This window comes from Petromyzon marinus, chromosome 1 (genome assembly GCF_048934315.1).
Source record: "Petromyzon marinus isolate PM22_M1 ecotype Great Lakes invasive population chromosome 1, UKy_Petmar_22M1.pri1.0, whole genome shotgun sequence".
In the NCBI taxonomy this organism is placed as follows: domain Eukaryota; kingdom Metazoa; phylum Chordata; class Hyperoartia; order Petromyzontiformes; family Petromyzontidae; genus Petromyzon; species Petromyzon marinus.
The window spans coordinates 4,434,186-4,451,090 of NC_133667.1; the positions used below are offsets into that span (position 1 = coordinate 4,434,186).

General features: G+C 42.2%; 1 protein-coding gene across 2 annotated transcripts in view; it reads right to left on the minus strand.

The window, feature by feature from the left end:
* The window catches only part of LOC116938262 (uncharacterized), a 226,427-nt gene that overhangs the window by 25,784 nt on the left and 183,738 nt on the right, over positions 1-16,905 (minus strand). For both annotated transcript variants that reach the window (XM_076053902.1, XM_076053864.1), the window contains exons 21-29: positions 16,315-16,402; positions 13,928-14,097; positions 12,077-12,150; positions 6,416-6,452; positions 6,016-6,082; positions 4,321-4,436; positions 3,295-3,405; positions 1,851-1,973; positions 103-220 (exon numbers count right to left, since the gene is read on the minus strand). In XM_076053902.1, the coding sequence (XP_075910017.1) occupies positions 103-220; positions 1,851-1,973; positions 3,295-3,405; positions 4,321-4,436; positions 6,016-6,082; positions 6,416-6,452; positions 12,077-12,150; positions 13,928-14,097; positions 16,315-16,402 (904 nt within the window). The remainder of the gene's footprint in view (positions 1-102; positions 221-1,850; positions 1,974-3,294; positions 3,406-4,320; positions 4,437-6,015; positions 6,083-6,415; positions 6,453-12,076; positions 12,151-13,927; positions 14,098-16,314; positions 16,403-16,905) is intronic.

Here is a 16,905-nt window from a genome sequence, read left to right on the forward strand (position 1 = left end):
AGGGCATGCAGCAATGGAGGAGATACATCTCGCTTGACCTAACCCAAACCCGAACCAGGATGAAGAGGAGTCTCGGTGATGCTTCTCACTGGAGCTGCTCACCCGCCCAATGCCTGGAAGTTGATGTAGTCGTCGGCGCGCTTCCTTGGAATGAAGCGCACGCAGGTCTTCTCGTTAAACTCCAGGATGGCTTGCTCGATCACATCCCGGTCCTTGGCAGCTGCCATTCAAAACATGCACCGCAAATATTTACAATGTAACAAGTAATATTGGCAATTAATTCTGTGTACTGCCGGATAATCGTGGTTGCATTTTAGAATATGAGGTAAAGACGATGACACACTTCTTGATAACATTTTAGGAAAGTAATTTTAGCAATATGAACCATGGTGAATTTAACCCCACTGCTAGTGCCACGGTGGCAAGATGTTAACTACCTCGCCTGGTATACAGGAGGTTGTGGGTTCGATCCCGACCCTGACACCTGTATATTTGGAAATTGCATGTCTCTCTCCCTGTGGTCGTGTGGATTTTTCTCTGGGTCCTCCGGTTTTTCCTTCGACATATCAGAAACGTGTTTTGAAGTATTTGTCTGCTATAAAAAATGTCGACAAAGCCACTTCGTTGATCTATCATTTGTGGCCAGGGCACTTCTGAAAAATAACTATATATTCTCTGCTGCCTCCGCGCCCCCCCTTGCTGCATGCCTCATGCTAATTTGTGTCCCATTGTCTCGCCGAGCATGTGTAGTTTCTTTCTTGGCCCGCGTGCAGCACTCGAATTTGTTGCCCCATTACATCTCAGCCCCGCCCTCTCTGTCTATTTTACACCTTGACAGAGAGATGATGCTTCACTGTGTGCCTGTCTCTCTCCATGTGTCTCTGTGCTAACTCGTTCTGCTTGGATGTCTATATATGTGTATGCGGTCTGTATATTTTTTTAGATTTTAAATTTCACACTTAACTTACAATTTAGCAATCTTTGAAATAACGTAATCAACCTGACCTTGCGTTAATTGTGTTTTGACCGACCGTCTGTGTTGCGCTATATAGTTTCCAAATCTTGCTAAAACCTGTTTTATTTAGTGTGCTCCCACGTTTCTCTCTCTCTGTATCCCCTGTTGTATCTGTGTCTGTACATATATCTTCTGTACCTGATGATGATTGCTTGTGTTGCAATCGAAACGTCGTACACTATTATGTTATTTTATTTTTTCTACGTGACTTTACCGAAAAAAAACAAATAATAATTCCTGCAGTCACGAAAGCTCCAAATTCAAGTTTCAATAACTATATAGCTTAGTGGGCCTTACGTGTTAAAATAAAAAAAAAATAGTAAATAGATTTTGATATCCGAGCTAACATTATGCATGCTTGTTCACGGGGTTGATTGATGCCACTTCTGCCATGTGCAGACAACATCCTATAGATGGAGCCAGGAGGTGCAAGCCAGCTGCGTGAGCAGCACACGCAACTGCAGGTCAAATCTCAAGTCCCTTCTCGAGGAAAAGCAATGTTTATAGGCGTAGTAAGTTTGATATTTTCTGCTTCGTTAGCAATGCCTACAAATGTTGTATTTTACTTATTGTGGTGAAGTCAAGTTCAGACTATGGCAGATGTCTAATTAAACCACTCTCAACTGCACAGCGCACCGTGCAACACTGGGGTTGCATGATTGCTGAACATGGCAATACAGGGGTTGTATGATTGCAGGTTAATTCGTGACCCAGGTTAATATTACAGTCCTATGTCTCTACTGTCATGGGAAAAGGGAGCCCAAATGTCAATGTGTAAGTGATGGGTGAATAATGCACAGAAACTACATTTGGCGGCAGACAGAGCAGTTCTTACGGAAAGCGATGGAGATGTTGTAGGGGATGCGAACTTTGCCGTCCGGTTGTTTGGGCCAATCCACGACTTTCTGTGAGAGATCTCCAGCAATGTCGCCTGTTCTCATGCCATCTTCTCCTAAATCTGAAATAGGGGAGAGAAAATAGATAGTGCAGGCATCAGCAGACCTTCCAACAGAGCATTTGTCTGTGTGTTGGTCCATTTAATTTCCTCTACAGAATGCAAAGTCAACATGAATTAATCTGAGCAAGACTTAGCCAATATCCAGATAAACTAGGACATATTATCAAGTAAAAGTAGCAGACATTTCATTGAATCTAAACATAGTGTAAATGAAATTATGCCAGTTGCGTAGTTTAAATTAATTTGGCATTTCATGTTCAAAATAGCAAAGCATATCATACATTTCAGAAAATTGTAGAAAGGAATGCTTATAAAAATAATTAGAAGAGTTTATGATTATGAATCTGAGTAAAACATTTAACTTTAAAATCAGTATAAGAACATTAGTTTTTTAGTGTAGTGTATACTATTAAATGCATTCTCTTTAAATCATGCAAAGCCCTATGAACCACAGGGCCACTGTTTAGAGCAAGAAGACGAGGATAGAGGCCACCTTCAGTGACCAAATGAGTTTGATATTTAGCGATGTCATCCCTGGTGACTTGTACAACCTTCAGACGGCAATCACATACTCTTTCTGTTTCGACTGGTCTGTAACTGTGCCTTAGGATGATTTGTGAAATAACACACTAACCTGAGGTAGCTGAGAGGAAATGTATATCATGTTTTTTTTATTTGCTGTTTTGCATAAATGCAGGGATCATATGCAAATCATTCATGTTAACTTCAATTATAAAAAAAAAATATGGGCCTGGGCAGGATACATCACTGGAATAGACAACAGTGGGTGTACAAGGTTGGTGAGGAAACGACAACTAAAGAAGAGAATAGGCCCAAGAGAATGCCCACCATGGAGATGGAGCAATGAGATGAGTTCACGTCTACGAGATGGAAAGTAGCATCGCAGGACCAAGAGGGATGGCTTTGACGTGGAGAGGTCTTCATCCAACAGTGGATAGGCTGATGATGCTAAAGCAAATCACTTGTATGATGTACTCATGAGTGCCTGTAAACTGCTAATAGACTTCATGTCCTCTGATCCATAAGAACTTTCTCGTGAAGTGCCTCAAATCTATTAAACTGGCATAGTGTCACAGGTTTCCCCGTGTGTCTGCGGAGACTGACTGAAGCCACCAAGACCTCCTGCTTCTCGATCCTTGTAAAAACTGTGAAACTTTACACATGAAACACTTATGCTCACATCGACAACCCCATACATGCTTATAATATGGTGTGCTAGACCATAGCGAAAGTGAAGTCCCTGTACTGCTAGCGAGCAAAGCGTGAGAGTGAGCTGATGAGGGCGTGCAGCAGTCCTTACTTTTTCCTCCAGTGTGCATTGACATGGCGTTGGAGACCTTTGACAGCATGTCCAGCAGCGCGGTGCGCACCTCTTTTTGCTTGGGCGCATCCATGATGCGGACGAGCAGATCTAAGAGAACACACGTCAAACACGATCCTTTATGTGCGCAACTCTCATATTTTTTTCACAACTTCTATTTCTGCTTTCTACTGCGGAATTAAGAGATACATTTGCACGAAGGAACTTCATGAAGCCATTTACCACCATTGCTATGTGCTGCCAACAAGCTTGATGTGCTGATGTTGTATGTGTGCTGCGTGAAGTGAGCCGATGTCTATGAAACTGCAATATTGGTATTTGTATCAGTTTTCTCTCTGTTATACATCAGTATCTAACCTCACCAAGTGTTTAAATGGAGCACTCTGGGGGAAAATTAGAATTGTATTGTTTATTGCACTGATGAGCCATTATGTAGACAGATGGCACTTACCAATAACATCAATAATAATAACATCTATAAAACCGCCAGTGTTTGTTTATAAAACCTGGCTCTGCTGATGAGCCGCATAAAATTTAAACTAGTCGAGAACTTGCATGTTTAAACATACAAATTGCTGCTGCTTGGCATCAGTCCTAGAAAAAACAATTGTTGATGGACTAATAGATATTTAATGTTGATGTGGAGATACTGAATGGAAGGCGAGTGAATGCGTTAGCAACTCTGTGCTGTCTGTACCATCACTGTGTCCTTCAAAAGGCCTGTGCACTGCTGCTCTGTGGCCATAGCTCAGTCGCTGCCCGAGGTACTATTATTCTGTGGTTATAGCACTTCTGCTCTTCTACAGGAATGATTTGTCAGTCATGTCATCTCCATCACAAGTGTACACATAAGTGTACACACGACAAGTACACGCATGACAAGTGTACACATGACAGTACACATGATGACAGTACGCATTACAAGTGTACACATACGTGTGTGCATTAGTGTACACATCACAAGTCTGCACGTGGCAAGTGTACGCATGCTAAGTGTACACATACGTCCGCCTCCATGCTCCTTGAAAGCCAGGTGCAGGGCAGCCTCCTCCTCCTCGGAGCACTTGGCTGTCAGGATGTCAAGCAGGCACTGCAGGGCTGTGATTGTAGACTCGTCGAAGCTGTGAATGAACAGGAAAAGTAAACAACAATGTTGCCAATACTTGCAAACAGCAGCACACAGCAGTGATAGTTGCAAAAATCTAGCGTTACCTTAAAAGGAGACAAGGTGGATTAGTGCAAATTCAATGGTGACAAGAAATCCTTATTAAAAGGATAGAGTGCTTCTGCAGTTCACTTATATAGATGGTTCCAGAAAATAAGGTGGCAAGCCAATCCATTAAGAGAGGTTATAGGCTATCATCTGAACATTTTCAGAAAATAACATATGGATAAAATGACAATAATCAAGTTATCAACAAGTGCACTTCATCAAATCCCAGTGTGGGAATCCCAGCTTAGAGGAGTTGGAGTCATCAGATGTTTACCAACAATCAATAGAGAAGAGAGGGAAATATGGGGAGAAGATCTAGATTTTTTTTGTAAACCTGAAGCAACCAAAACATTCTATTTAGAAGAGAACTTTGGGAGCTTCTAGGTTTGTTTTTAGCAATCTAGGTACCCGATTGCTTAAGGATGTATATGATGGGACTTAAGCCTGTGTCATCCTTTGGTGCGATATGGTGCGAGATGCACCTCCAATTAGCGCGGTTGGCTATGTATGGTGCGAAAGAAGTTCAACATACATACATAATATAAGGAAAAACAACAAGGAGGTGATTGGCAAGACCATTTGTTATCCACTGAGTTCAACATAGTGATTGACTTCGTGCATAATAAAAAAATATTGATGGGGTAGAGAGAAAAGCAAACCCAGGAATGGAAATGGGTCATTTACACCTAGCGAGGACCTCAAATGGGGAATTTCAGATTTTGGCAAATTTAAGTTTTCATTCTGGAGAACTGGGGCCTTAAGTGAGCTTTCCAAACACAAAAGTAGTGAAAGGGTTTAGGATAGGAGCTCCTGCATCTCTTATCGAATGCATGAGTAGGAAGTGGGGATTTTGGGGTAATTGTGTATCTTGGAAATACTGTAATACGCAAAAGAAAGGTGGCTGTGAGAACAAAGCCGAAAGACACCTTGCAAGGCAATGTTTAATGGATTGTATACACCATGAAAGAGCAGAGGCCCAAGCAATGTTAATGGGTCGAAGTAATTTATGTTAATGTACGAGTCAGAGCTGGTCTCTGATAAAGCATTTATAAATTCACGGAATTGTATCAGAGGACAAGGTAAGCAACCTGTTGGAGTAGGGAAGCAATTGAGGATCAATCAGGAGGAGGCAGTTGCCATGGGTGGGACACACGCTGTTGCTGGACGCTTGGCGTTTGTGTAACCTTTGGTTTGTGCATGCAACTGCGATATAAAATAATTACTCCATTGAAATACAGATGTAATGCATTACAATGTATTTACATCAAGCTATAAAAATGATGATCCTGGAAAGATGCTGGGGATTTTCTTCCGTCTCTATCACTGAGGCTCTGATTTTAAGTGCCACCATTCCATTACAATTACAGTATTCACTTTAACCATCTGCATGTGTTACCTAAAAATGTAAAAAGAGCCACAATGCAGGATGAGTGTACATGTTATTCACTTGTATCCATGTTTCTATCATCACATCACACACTTCTCACCTGGACTGGCGTTTCACCTCTTCAATTATGTTTTTAATCATATCTGCTTTTGACTTTAGGTCCATCTCTACACAGAGTTCATAAACATATGTGTTAGTGGAACATAACACGTTAAATACACAGTAACTATTGCAAGAGTCCTTGTACAGAACACTGCATCTGCCTCGCATATAAAGGTAATGAACAACAATGCAGCTTTGGTTATTTGACAAACTCATTAGAGTACTGTCCTGTGCATTTCTGTTAAAATCTTGCCATTATTTACAAGATACATTGTAATTAGTTTTCGTAATCAATTGACTGAGTAAAATGACATATAGAAACACTGCTTATTTTCACATTTTATAAATATTGAGTCTGGTTAAATAAATCTGATGTAAATGTTCATTTGCCATCCCACCTTTCTTTTCCTTTTCCTCCTTGAATTCTTGCTCCGTCTACAGCACAATTAGCGATGTAAGAAACAAGAGTCAGTGGGGAATACAGTCCCTGAAGGCAGAGCCACAACTCGGTGGTTTCACTGTGGCACACGCAGGGCAATCAACCACAGTTAGTGGGCGTCCCTCAGGACACCAGTAGTACACTTCTACTTTTCAGGCCATGCAAGCAACATTCGTTTTTAGTAAACAACTATTAGAGCTGCTGAGCACCGGGCCTGCAAACCTATTAGGCCAATCGAGCGGATGCACAGGGCACGAATGATAGGACTGCAGGGAAGAACCAAGACAACAAAAAACGATTGTAATTTTACCAGGTAAGGCCCACTGAGCTATATATATATATCTTTTTCAGAAGTGAGGTGGTCACAAATGATCGTTCAACTAAGTGGCTTATTATGTGGAAATTTATAGCAGCCAAATACTCTAAACGCATGTTTCTAAACAGTCAAACTGTTAGAACGAACCTTTTCCGTGGCTGGAGGCATTAAGGCATGAAGTTCATGAGAACAGTGACCATTGTGGTGGTAAATGAGTGACACGAAACTGAACGATTGTGAGAGAGTATTTTAGTAATTCAGCAGGGATTCAATCCGGCAAAGTTGGGTAGGAACTAGGAGCTCCACTGCAGAAGTGGCAAGAACACAACAGCCTAAGACATGTGCATTGCAAAGCAGGAACATGTAGTGAGAGGTGAAGGGTTTGGCGCAGAAAATAATTCGGAATTTATTAAAAGGCTCCTCACCCAGATTAGCAATGAAAATAACACAAGGCTCATCAGTTAAAATGTTCATGGCCAGCAGAATAACGTATTCATTATTGGTGCAATCAACTGTGTTACATTACATCAGAGGAAACAGTATTGAAAACCTTCAGTGACATAAGCACTGATGGCGTTCTAGATTTAAAGCTTTCGTGACTGCAAGGATCCATACTCTTTGGTTCTATTCGGTAAAGTCACGTAGGTAAAAAATAAAACAACAAAAATCACGACGTTTCAACCACAACACAAGCGGCCTTCATCAGGTGAAGGGATCAGGCTGTCTCGAGGACAGCGCTGGAGTGGAACACAGCCACGCTCAGACCGCGAACTTTAAGCTGTGTGCGAGGAAACAAGGTGCCTTGACAAAGGAATTAGCATAAAAATTTGCATTTGATTGGCCGACTTAGCATAGAGGTGGTGTACATGCGGGTGCACATGCCGGTTGGCGCGGGGGGGGGGGGAGTTTCCCTATTGATGGTGTGAAAAGGGAATTTAAGAGCTGCGAAAGTTTGGGGTACCACTACTTGAAAAATATACTGTACCATTGAAAATTAGTTTAATGTTTGGTTCGATTTAGAACATCTTTCCAATGGTTGCTTAATTTGAAACCATCTTCTCGGTTGAAATTGCGTCTGTGTTGTAGATCTGAATTGCCTCGTGAACAAATCTCTGATAAAAACCCGTGGGTTTGCAAAGAACCTTGGTATCGGAGAAAATTATATCGTGATCACCCACAGCGTTGTAACAATGATCAGCTACGGCAGAAGAATTCGTTTTGCCGTGTTTCAAATCTGATTTGTGCTCGCGAATTCGGTCAGAGACATGTCGCTTTGTCTCCCCGATATAGCAATCACCGCAGGTACAACTCAATTTGTTAACCCCGGAGTACTGTAAGTCAGGAATGACATCTTTCACGGATGGGATCAGATCACGAATGTTGTGTACTGTATTGAACCGGACCTGGATCTTGTGTTTGTTTAGAATTTGGGAAATCCTTTTAGTAACGCCTGCTATATATGGTAGTGTGATGGTTTTGACCGGAGTATCAAGTGGTTGTTTTTGTATGGAGGGAGAAACAGCTTGGCAGATGGTACGGTCAGAGTATCCATTCCTTTTGAGGGCCAGGTGTACATGTTTTAATTCACTGGTCAGGTGGTGTTGGTCCGAAATACAATGAGCCCTATGGTATAAAGTTTTGATGAGAGAATTCTTCTGGGCTGGGTGGTGGTGGGAATCAGGCTTCAAGTAGGAATCCGTGTGGGTGGGTTTCCTGTAGACAGAATGCCCCAATGAGCCATCAGGTCTCCTCTCAAACAGAACATCCAAGAATGGTAGCTTACCATCTTTCTCCACCTCCATGGTGAATTTGATGGCGGGATGTCTGGAATTGATGTGGTGTAGGAAAAGGTTCAGAGCTGGGAGGCCATGTGGCCAAATATACGAAAGTGTCATCCACATATCTCTTCCACAGGGAAGGTCTGAGGGTGGAAGTCTGGATGGCGTCGGATTCAAATTTCTCCATGAAAATATTGGCTATCACTGGTGACAAGGGGGATCCCAAGGGGGTACCTTCATTTTGTTTGTAGAAGGAGCCATTCCAAGTAAAGTAGGTATTGTTGAGGCAGTGCCTAACCAGTGCAGGTGTATCGGGGTCTAGTCCATGTTGGACCAAATATTCAATTATTTCAATGATATCAGGCACTGGGACCTTGGTGAACAAAGAGACCACATCGAAACTGACAAGGATATCGTCAGGGGACAGTACAACGTCTTTGACCATAGAGACCAATTTGGCTGAGTTAAGTACTGCTGAGGCGGTCTTACCAGTGAAAGGCAGCAAGGTATCTGACAGAAAACGGGCCAGTCTATAGGTAGGGGAGTTGATCGTGGATACGATGGGTCGTAGTGGGGTGCCTTCTTTATGAATCTTGGGAAGACCATAGAATCTAGGGGGTTTTGCAGCAGAAGGTTTTAGGGAGGGATTGCTATATCGGGGAGACAAAGCGACATGTCTCTGACCGAATTCGCGAGCACAAATCAGATTTGAAACACGGCAAAACGAAATCTTCTGCCGTAGCTGATCATTGTTACAACGCTGTGGGTGATCACGATATAATTTTCTCCGATACCAAGGTTCTTTGCAAACCCACGGGTTTTTATCAGAGATTTGTTCACGAGGCAATTCAGATATACAAGCACAGACACAATTTCAACCGTGAAGATGGTTTCAAATTAAGCAACCATTGGAAAGATGTTCTAAATTGAACCAAACATTAAACTAATTTTCAATGGTACAGTATATTTTTCAAGTAGTGGTACCCCAAACTTTCGCAGCTCTAAAATTCCCTTTTCACACCATCAATAGGGAAACTCCCCCCTCCCCCGCCCCCCCGCGCCAACCGGCATGTGCACCCGCATGTACACCACCTCTATGCTAAGTCGGCCAATCAAATGCAAATTTTTATGCTAATTCCTTTGTCAAGGCACCTTGTTTCCTCGCAAACAGATTAAAGGTCGCGGCCTGAGCGTGGCTGTGTTCCACTCCAGCGCTGTCCTCGAGACAGCCTGATCCCTTTACCTGATGAAGGCCGCTTGTGTTGTGGCCGAAACGTCGTGATTTTTGTTGTTTTATTTCTTACCTACGTGACTTTACTGAATAGAACCAAAGAGTACTGATGGAGTTATTTTATGGTTGAAAATGACCAGGTTTCTGTTAGCCCACTCAAAGACTGTTTCAAGCCAGTCATAATTGATCAAGCCAGTGCACTGGCCAGCTAACGAAGTTCTACTTTATGCTTGTTATTGAAATGAGTGTGATGAATGAAGTGTACAATTATCAGCACATGAGTAGATTATATTGCGAGTGAAATATAAAAAGTAATTTATGAAAATAAGACTGTCAGTGAAAGAATGGAGCCTTACGGAATGTCAGAGCTGGTGCTAAAAGTGTCGGTCGGACTGGTTACCTTGAGCGTGTGTCATGATTGGTCAGTAAGAAATCCAGAGGCCCATGCTCGCAGGTGAGGGTGAACGCTACATGATGGCAGCATGGCAAGTGGTGCTCAGTACCCCACACAATCAAAATCATGAGCAGTTTCAAGAGGCATAGTCATGATTGACCTCCAGACATGAGTCACGTAAGCTGACAAGTCACCTATAGAATGTGCTTTCAACGAGCAATGTTGATGATCACGAAGAAGCGAAAATGTCTCTAGGTGATGGAGAATCTCTTTGTTGAATACAGACTATCACTTTGCAGAGTAATTAAGTCAGGGCAATATGACGGTAGATTCTTATACACGATGGACTTTCTTATTTTGGAATTGACAAGACCTGAGCTACCTTCCAAGTTGATGATGCAGTGTGTGGGTGCTATATTAGAGGTTGTAGAGCAAAGAACTGCTGCAAGTTCTGGTGCACATCAGACTTGTCTTGATGTCATTACTACTATAATAGCCCAGAAATGTGTGTAACGTGCATGACGTCACATGCCGCACCCCCCGCCCCCTCCCCCCGTCATTAATATAAAAATAATCATGCATGACGTCACATGCCGCACCCCCCGCCCCCTCCCCCCGTCATTAATATTAAAATAATCATGAGCGGGTGGATTTTTACACTCATGCGGAAGGTCGAGTGAAAAGATATTTTTTTTCACAAAGTCGCTTCAAATATGACGTTTCTTTACAGAAGGTGACGGTCAAAAATAAATCTACGTAGCACAGTGCTACATCCGTACGTGACGTCACTGCAAAAGAGCCCCCCCCCCCCCCATCATTACTATCATAAGACATTTTTTACGCAAATTCGCTTTAAATTTGACGTTTCTTTATTGAAAGTTACTAAAATAAATAACTCTACGCAGACGTTTCTTTACGTAAATATTACAGCTTCTGTCCTAAGACGGGCAAAAGGCTAGTGCCACAATATTCAAACTCTAAATTTGTATTGCAGAATATAATAAAACGTGTTATATTTCTATGATCTGTTGTATTTATCTTAATATTTGATTCAAAATTGTATATATATTAGTCAAAGTGCTACATAGTGGTACCTATTTAATGACCCTGCAATATGTATGAGCTGAATCAACATTGTACCAAGATTTGAAATTGTGAGCTCCTTCTGATTTTGTGTTGATTCATGATACAAATGTTTTATTGACAAGAACATAAATGTTTACACAAGTGTAGTGGTGATTGTAGCATCACCACTGTGTACACACGCACAAGTGTGACGTCACTATGCGGGGGAGCGTCACTACCACGCGGGTCTATACACACACATGACGTCATCCCGGCTGGAGGCGGGAATTACGCCGGGGCCGGTTCTGGACTCGGGAGGCCACGAGGGTGGTGTGAGGTCGTGGCACTCTCTGTGACCCCGACTGGACACGTGACTGGATCCCAGTGGGGGCCGGGGGCCTAGGGGGCATCTTGGGGGGCACGTGGACAACAGGGGGGGCTTCAAGAGGGTTCTCAAAGGGAGGCGTGGCCGGGGCGGGGCCCGGGCACGCCGAGGCCCATATAAGCAGCCTCCTCATGAGGTTCGAGGCTGCCCGTATCAAGAATGAAGATGCATCGTGAAGACGCCAAGAAGAGTCAAGCCTCCAGTCAGCGGACCTGGCAGTAGCCCACCTGGCTGGGTCACGCTAGAGTATCTGGGAGTTAGAGAAGTGTGTTAGCTAGAGTAGGTCGGTGGTCACCACCCTATGCGTAATGTAAGAGTTAACTGTTGTGTTCATTAATAAATAAGTGTTGCCTCCCAAGAAGTTGTGTGTGCACCTAATTCGAATCCACTACACAAGCAAACAAAGAGCTGCGCTCAAGGGGAATACAAAGTTCATGGCACCATTGCTCACCTTCTTTCTCCAGGCACCAATCAGGTTGTCCAAGGGCTCGGTTCTGCCTCCAGCGCCCTCCTGCCCAGCGCCAGCTGCATCACCCAGCACACAGCAGTGAGCAGGCACGCAATGGTGCATAGATCCACCCAGTGGGATCGATTCTTACGCTCACGATACACGCACACACGTGTGTTGAACAGCTGATTATTTACAAATGATGCAGATTATATAGCAATGTACTTTTAGGATCGTGGAACAAATGAGACAGATGGTTCAAAAGTGGCAAAACAAACAAGGAAGTGTAAAATAAGACAATATAGAAACAAATAAATATGAATTATTTAATGGATTCATGAGCATAATTTTAATGCCTTAATACTTTAAAAATATTTACAACTATGCCTATTAGGTTAAATCAAATAATTGCATAATATAGAATAGTTTCAAATGATATAGTGGTTCATAAGAGATTTTTTTTGTAAATGTTGTAGCTGGGCTCTCCAACACACTGGTATGCTGTACTAGTGACGAATTGGCATGTTCTGTTTACGTGACAACCCTTACTAATTGGCTGTGTCGGGTGGTGGCGGGTTTTAACGATACATTTATATATTTACACGATCTAAACAAAAAAAACCCCTCTATTATGGATATTGGTCGCGAAAGCCTACGTGTTAAACTATATAGTGGATGATTCATAATAATTTAAACTAGTAACGTGAATATTATTCGCTCATTCTCGAAGAAGGAATGACTCGTAGGCGCAAGGAAGCACAGATAGGTGGGAAGGCGGACAGGTAGTGAGCGGGCGCCAACAATTGCCCACGCTCTTCGGTCCCCTACATATTAATATGGTTTCGACTATTAATGAGTGCTTAAGATATGGGAGGAAACCAAATATCCAGAGAAACGTTTACTCCCTCGCCTGGTATGTAGGGAATCGTGTGTTCAATCCCGACCCTGACGCCTGTATATTTGGAGTTTGCATGTCTCCCCCATGGTGGCATGGATTTGTCCCCGGGTCCTCTGGTTTTTATCTCCACATTTAGAAACATGCGTTGTTGCTAGAAATTTACACATAAGCCACATCGTTGAGCTATGATTTGTGGCCAGGTTGCTTTTGAAAAAGAGCTGTATAGCTCAGTGGGCCGTATCTGGTAAAATAAAAATAGTTTATCAGTTAGTTTTAATATCCCATACAGATGGAAAAGGTGGAGTCCACATTTTTGCTATGATTTTTCCTAGCAAACCAGGATATAGCACATTGATGCCCATGGGAAGAGAGTTTCACAACATTTATGTGATCTACCAACCCTCGCCTCCAGTACTGGATTACCGGGTGTGCACCAACACCGCCTCCCGGCTAAGCGTTATGTAAGGACTATGCGTGCATTCGACTCTTGGCAGGGTGTGATGAAGTCCATTTGAGTACGATGTATTGGTATGGGTGTGAACCTCGTCAATATACGTGTCATTGAACATAATTATAAAATAATCATGGTCATTTTCAAAATGAGATGTGTTTTATGTCACAAAAGAACATGTGAGGGTTTTACAAAGGACTTCAAACCCATATTACGATAGAAACACTGCTGAAACTGCATTTACCATTGTATTATTGCCAGTTCCCCAGTGTGCTTAGAAAAAAATATCTATGATTTACATTTCTGTACATTATCCAATAACTCCGCATTGCCCTTTCTTTGAAGAACAGAGATACATGAGGCAGTGTTACTAAGATGCTAAGATCAAATCAACGACTTGTGTTATACAATAATGTATTGTGACACAAGTGTTGATGCAAACAGCACAAAGCGAGTGTGCACGGGTAGGCACACTGTATCCGGCGCAGTCACTCAGCAAACGCACCCAGGGAAGCTTTTGTCTCTGGGGCCGGGAGCTCAGCGTCATGGCCATACAACTTCTGCACCTTAACCACGTCACAGGGGCTCAGGGCGTTGCCGTGCCCCATGTGCAGCATGAGGAGCGGGTTCTTGGGGATGATGGTCGGGTTGCGCTCGTCCACCGAGCCCGCCGTCCTGGACACGAACAAACACAGGCACTCATGTATGGAGCCTGCAGTCCTGGGCAAACACAGACTCGCAGTATTCCATCGAAGCTAAACGCTGGGACAAACTCATCTGTGTAGTCATCATCGTATGCATCTGTATTTATAAAGAGTGGTCTCTGATACACACAGATTCATAAGATGATGGCATAATACACAAGGGCCACAATTTACATGTGGGTAAATGTTCCATTTTGTGGAAATTTTGGCAACTTGCCGAGACTATATCTTCATTACCAACGAGGCAAATAGTCGGTTCAAGATTTTTTCAAGTTAGTAATTTGCCCCTTGAACGCTGAATTCCACTTTACTCAGCAAGTGTGGATGGCAAGACACTGCAGAAATAAATAAATTTGGGGGGAGCAGATCAAGCCCAAGTTGTTTGTTTACACCCTGAAGTTTAACCAGGAGATGAAACAGATCCATTGAGACACGTGAAACATTCTCTTTTGCAAGTGCAACCTGGATTACTTTAAGAACAATTTAAACATTTTCTTTTTACAAATTCAGACTAAATTTTAAAGTTAAAAGTTAGTTTGCTTGTCATAAAATAAAAGTATGAAATATAACTTTTGGAAAAGAAAGTGACAAGATGAGGCACATACATGTAGTGCAGAAAAATGCATAAAATGTGATGTGCTTGGGTAGTCAGGAAATATTACAACAGCTAATCAAATATATTCTTGGTTCTTTCGGTAAAGTCACGTTGAAGGGAAACAATAAAATAATAATATATATAAAACAATAAAATTATCACGACGTTTCGACTTGCCGTTGGTTTTCACACCTGATAATGACTGCTTGTGTTGCAGTCGAAACGTTGTGAGAATTTTATTGTTTTATATATATTATTATTTTATTGTTTCCCTTCAACGTGACTTTACCGAAAGAACCAAGAATATGAATCACTGCAGTCACGAAAGCTTTAAATCAAAGCTAATCAAATATTTTCAAAATATTGTATCCAGCCTATTAATCAATTCTACTTTAAACTCAGTTTTGGTTATGATTGAATTTAGTTGTAATTGGGATGCCAAGGTGATTCCATAACTGAGCGTCAAGTGAAACTTGATACCAGCCCAAACTAATTATTCACAGAGTATGGGGTGGCAGTGGCACGGCTAAGGTTGTGATGATTTAGAGCAGGATATAAGCAACACAGTTGTGGCATTTACTTATTTGTAAATGCATTGAAGACATGTTTTTCCCAATATATTTACTTCCTGCCATACACAACACACAATGTGATTCTCATACAGCTGCCATAAACAGCAGCAGCAGGCAAGCCGTCGTTCAGCGGGAATGTCTGTGTCATCCACAACGCGCTTTTGGCTACACGTTAAACAAAAAAATACGTAACTATGCTGATCAAATGCAAGTTGTATATGAACACTGTGGATACTTAAAATTTTATTTGCCCATCATGAGCTTTCTTATTGTGGATTTGACCATTCACGCTGAATGTATTGAGGTATAGTTTGCCAATCGCGCCCCTGTGGCTCAACCATTCGCAGTTGACAGTAGAATCCTGTCCAGTCTGTATCGTAAAAAGACTGTACTCTTCAACTGCTCTCTGCTCGAGGTGATGATGTCACGGAATAATACACATGCCATCATCATCATTCATAGTAACTAAGAGAGTTTAGTTTATCCTTTTTTAACTACATATTTACTGCACATTGCATTAACCTTATCTTTATTTTCAGGTTTACTTTTATGTGTACAGTACAGTACTGTACACTCCATTATTTTTTCCCTTGTATACATTTACTGTACAAGTTATATTGAACTATATAGAAAATATCAATGTTACTTAAAACATACTTCCTGTCTCATGTTTGGGTTAATGTAGGGTAGCATAAAAGGAGGGGGGGGGGTGTGGTATTACGAAGAGAGAACCAAACCAAACCATATTTTTGCCAAACGCTTTTGAGTTTCGGATCGCGGATTTGCGATTGCAACTATTATCAAGAACGTAGCCCCGAGCGATGGGCAATGTTTCGGTATATTGCAAGATGATTTGCTGTGATACACAGGATTTCCCACCACTTAATCGAATTCAGAAATACACTTATCGCATGTGGGCACACAGACAGCTTCCCGGTTTATGGCTGGATATTGCTTATGACCAACAATTGTAGATGGTGCAGTGTGAAGTGTGGTTACACAGCACATGCCACACACATACATGCTGTAGTGCATGATGGAGTTGCAGTCGTAAGGCGCTGCCAGGTCCTGGGCAGTGGATTTCATGTGCACGATGTCTCGCTTCCATTCTGTAAAATAGAAACATAAAAAGTTTGTTTTTAATCAAATTAATTTACATTGCGCCCACATACAGCATCACTTAATTACGCTGGTTTGAAAGCTCTTTGATGATGATGTCAATCAAGGAGAAAACTACAACTGTGAAAATATGTACCTGGAAAGCTTCCCTCAATGTCAACGTTTTGTGATGAATGTGTATCACCGTATCACACCATTCAATCCATGCATTCAACAGTAAAATGACAGCCTTCACAAGTTATCAGCATTACCCACTATTCGCATAATGTGTTGCAGTATATCGGCGGAAGGTAACAGGCCCTGAGCTACCAACTGTGAAGCATGTGGGGCCCCCCTAAGAGGCAGTACAGAGGGGAGTAGGGGGTGGGGCGTGGATGGCAGCACAGAAGGGGCATGTATTGATGTGCGACTCCAGAACTGCCTCTCCTATTGTGCAAGCCAACAGAGCACAGCATTTGCAGGGACAATATTTGGCACTGCCAGGACTACAAGA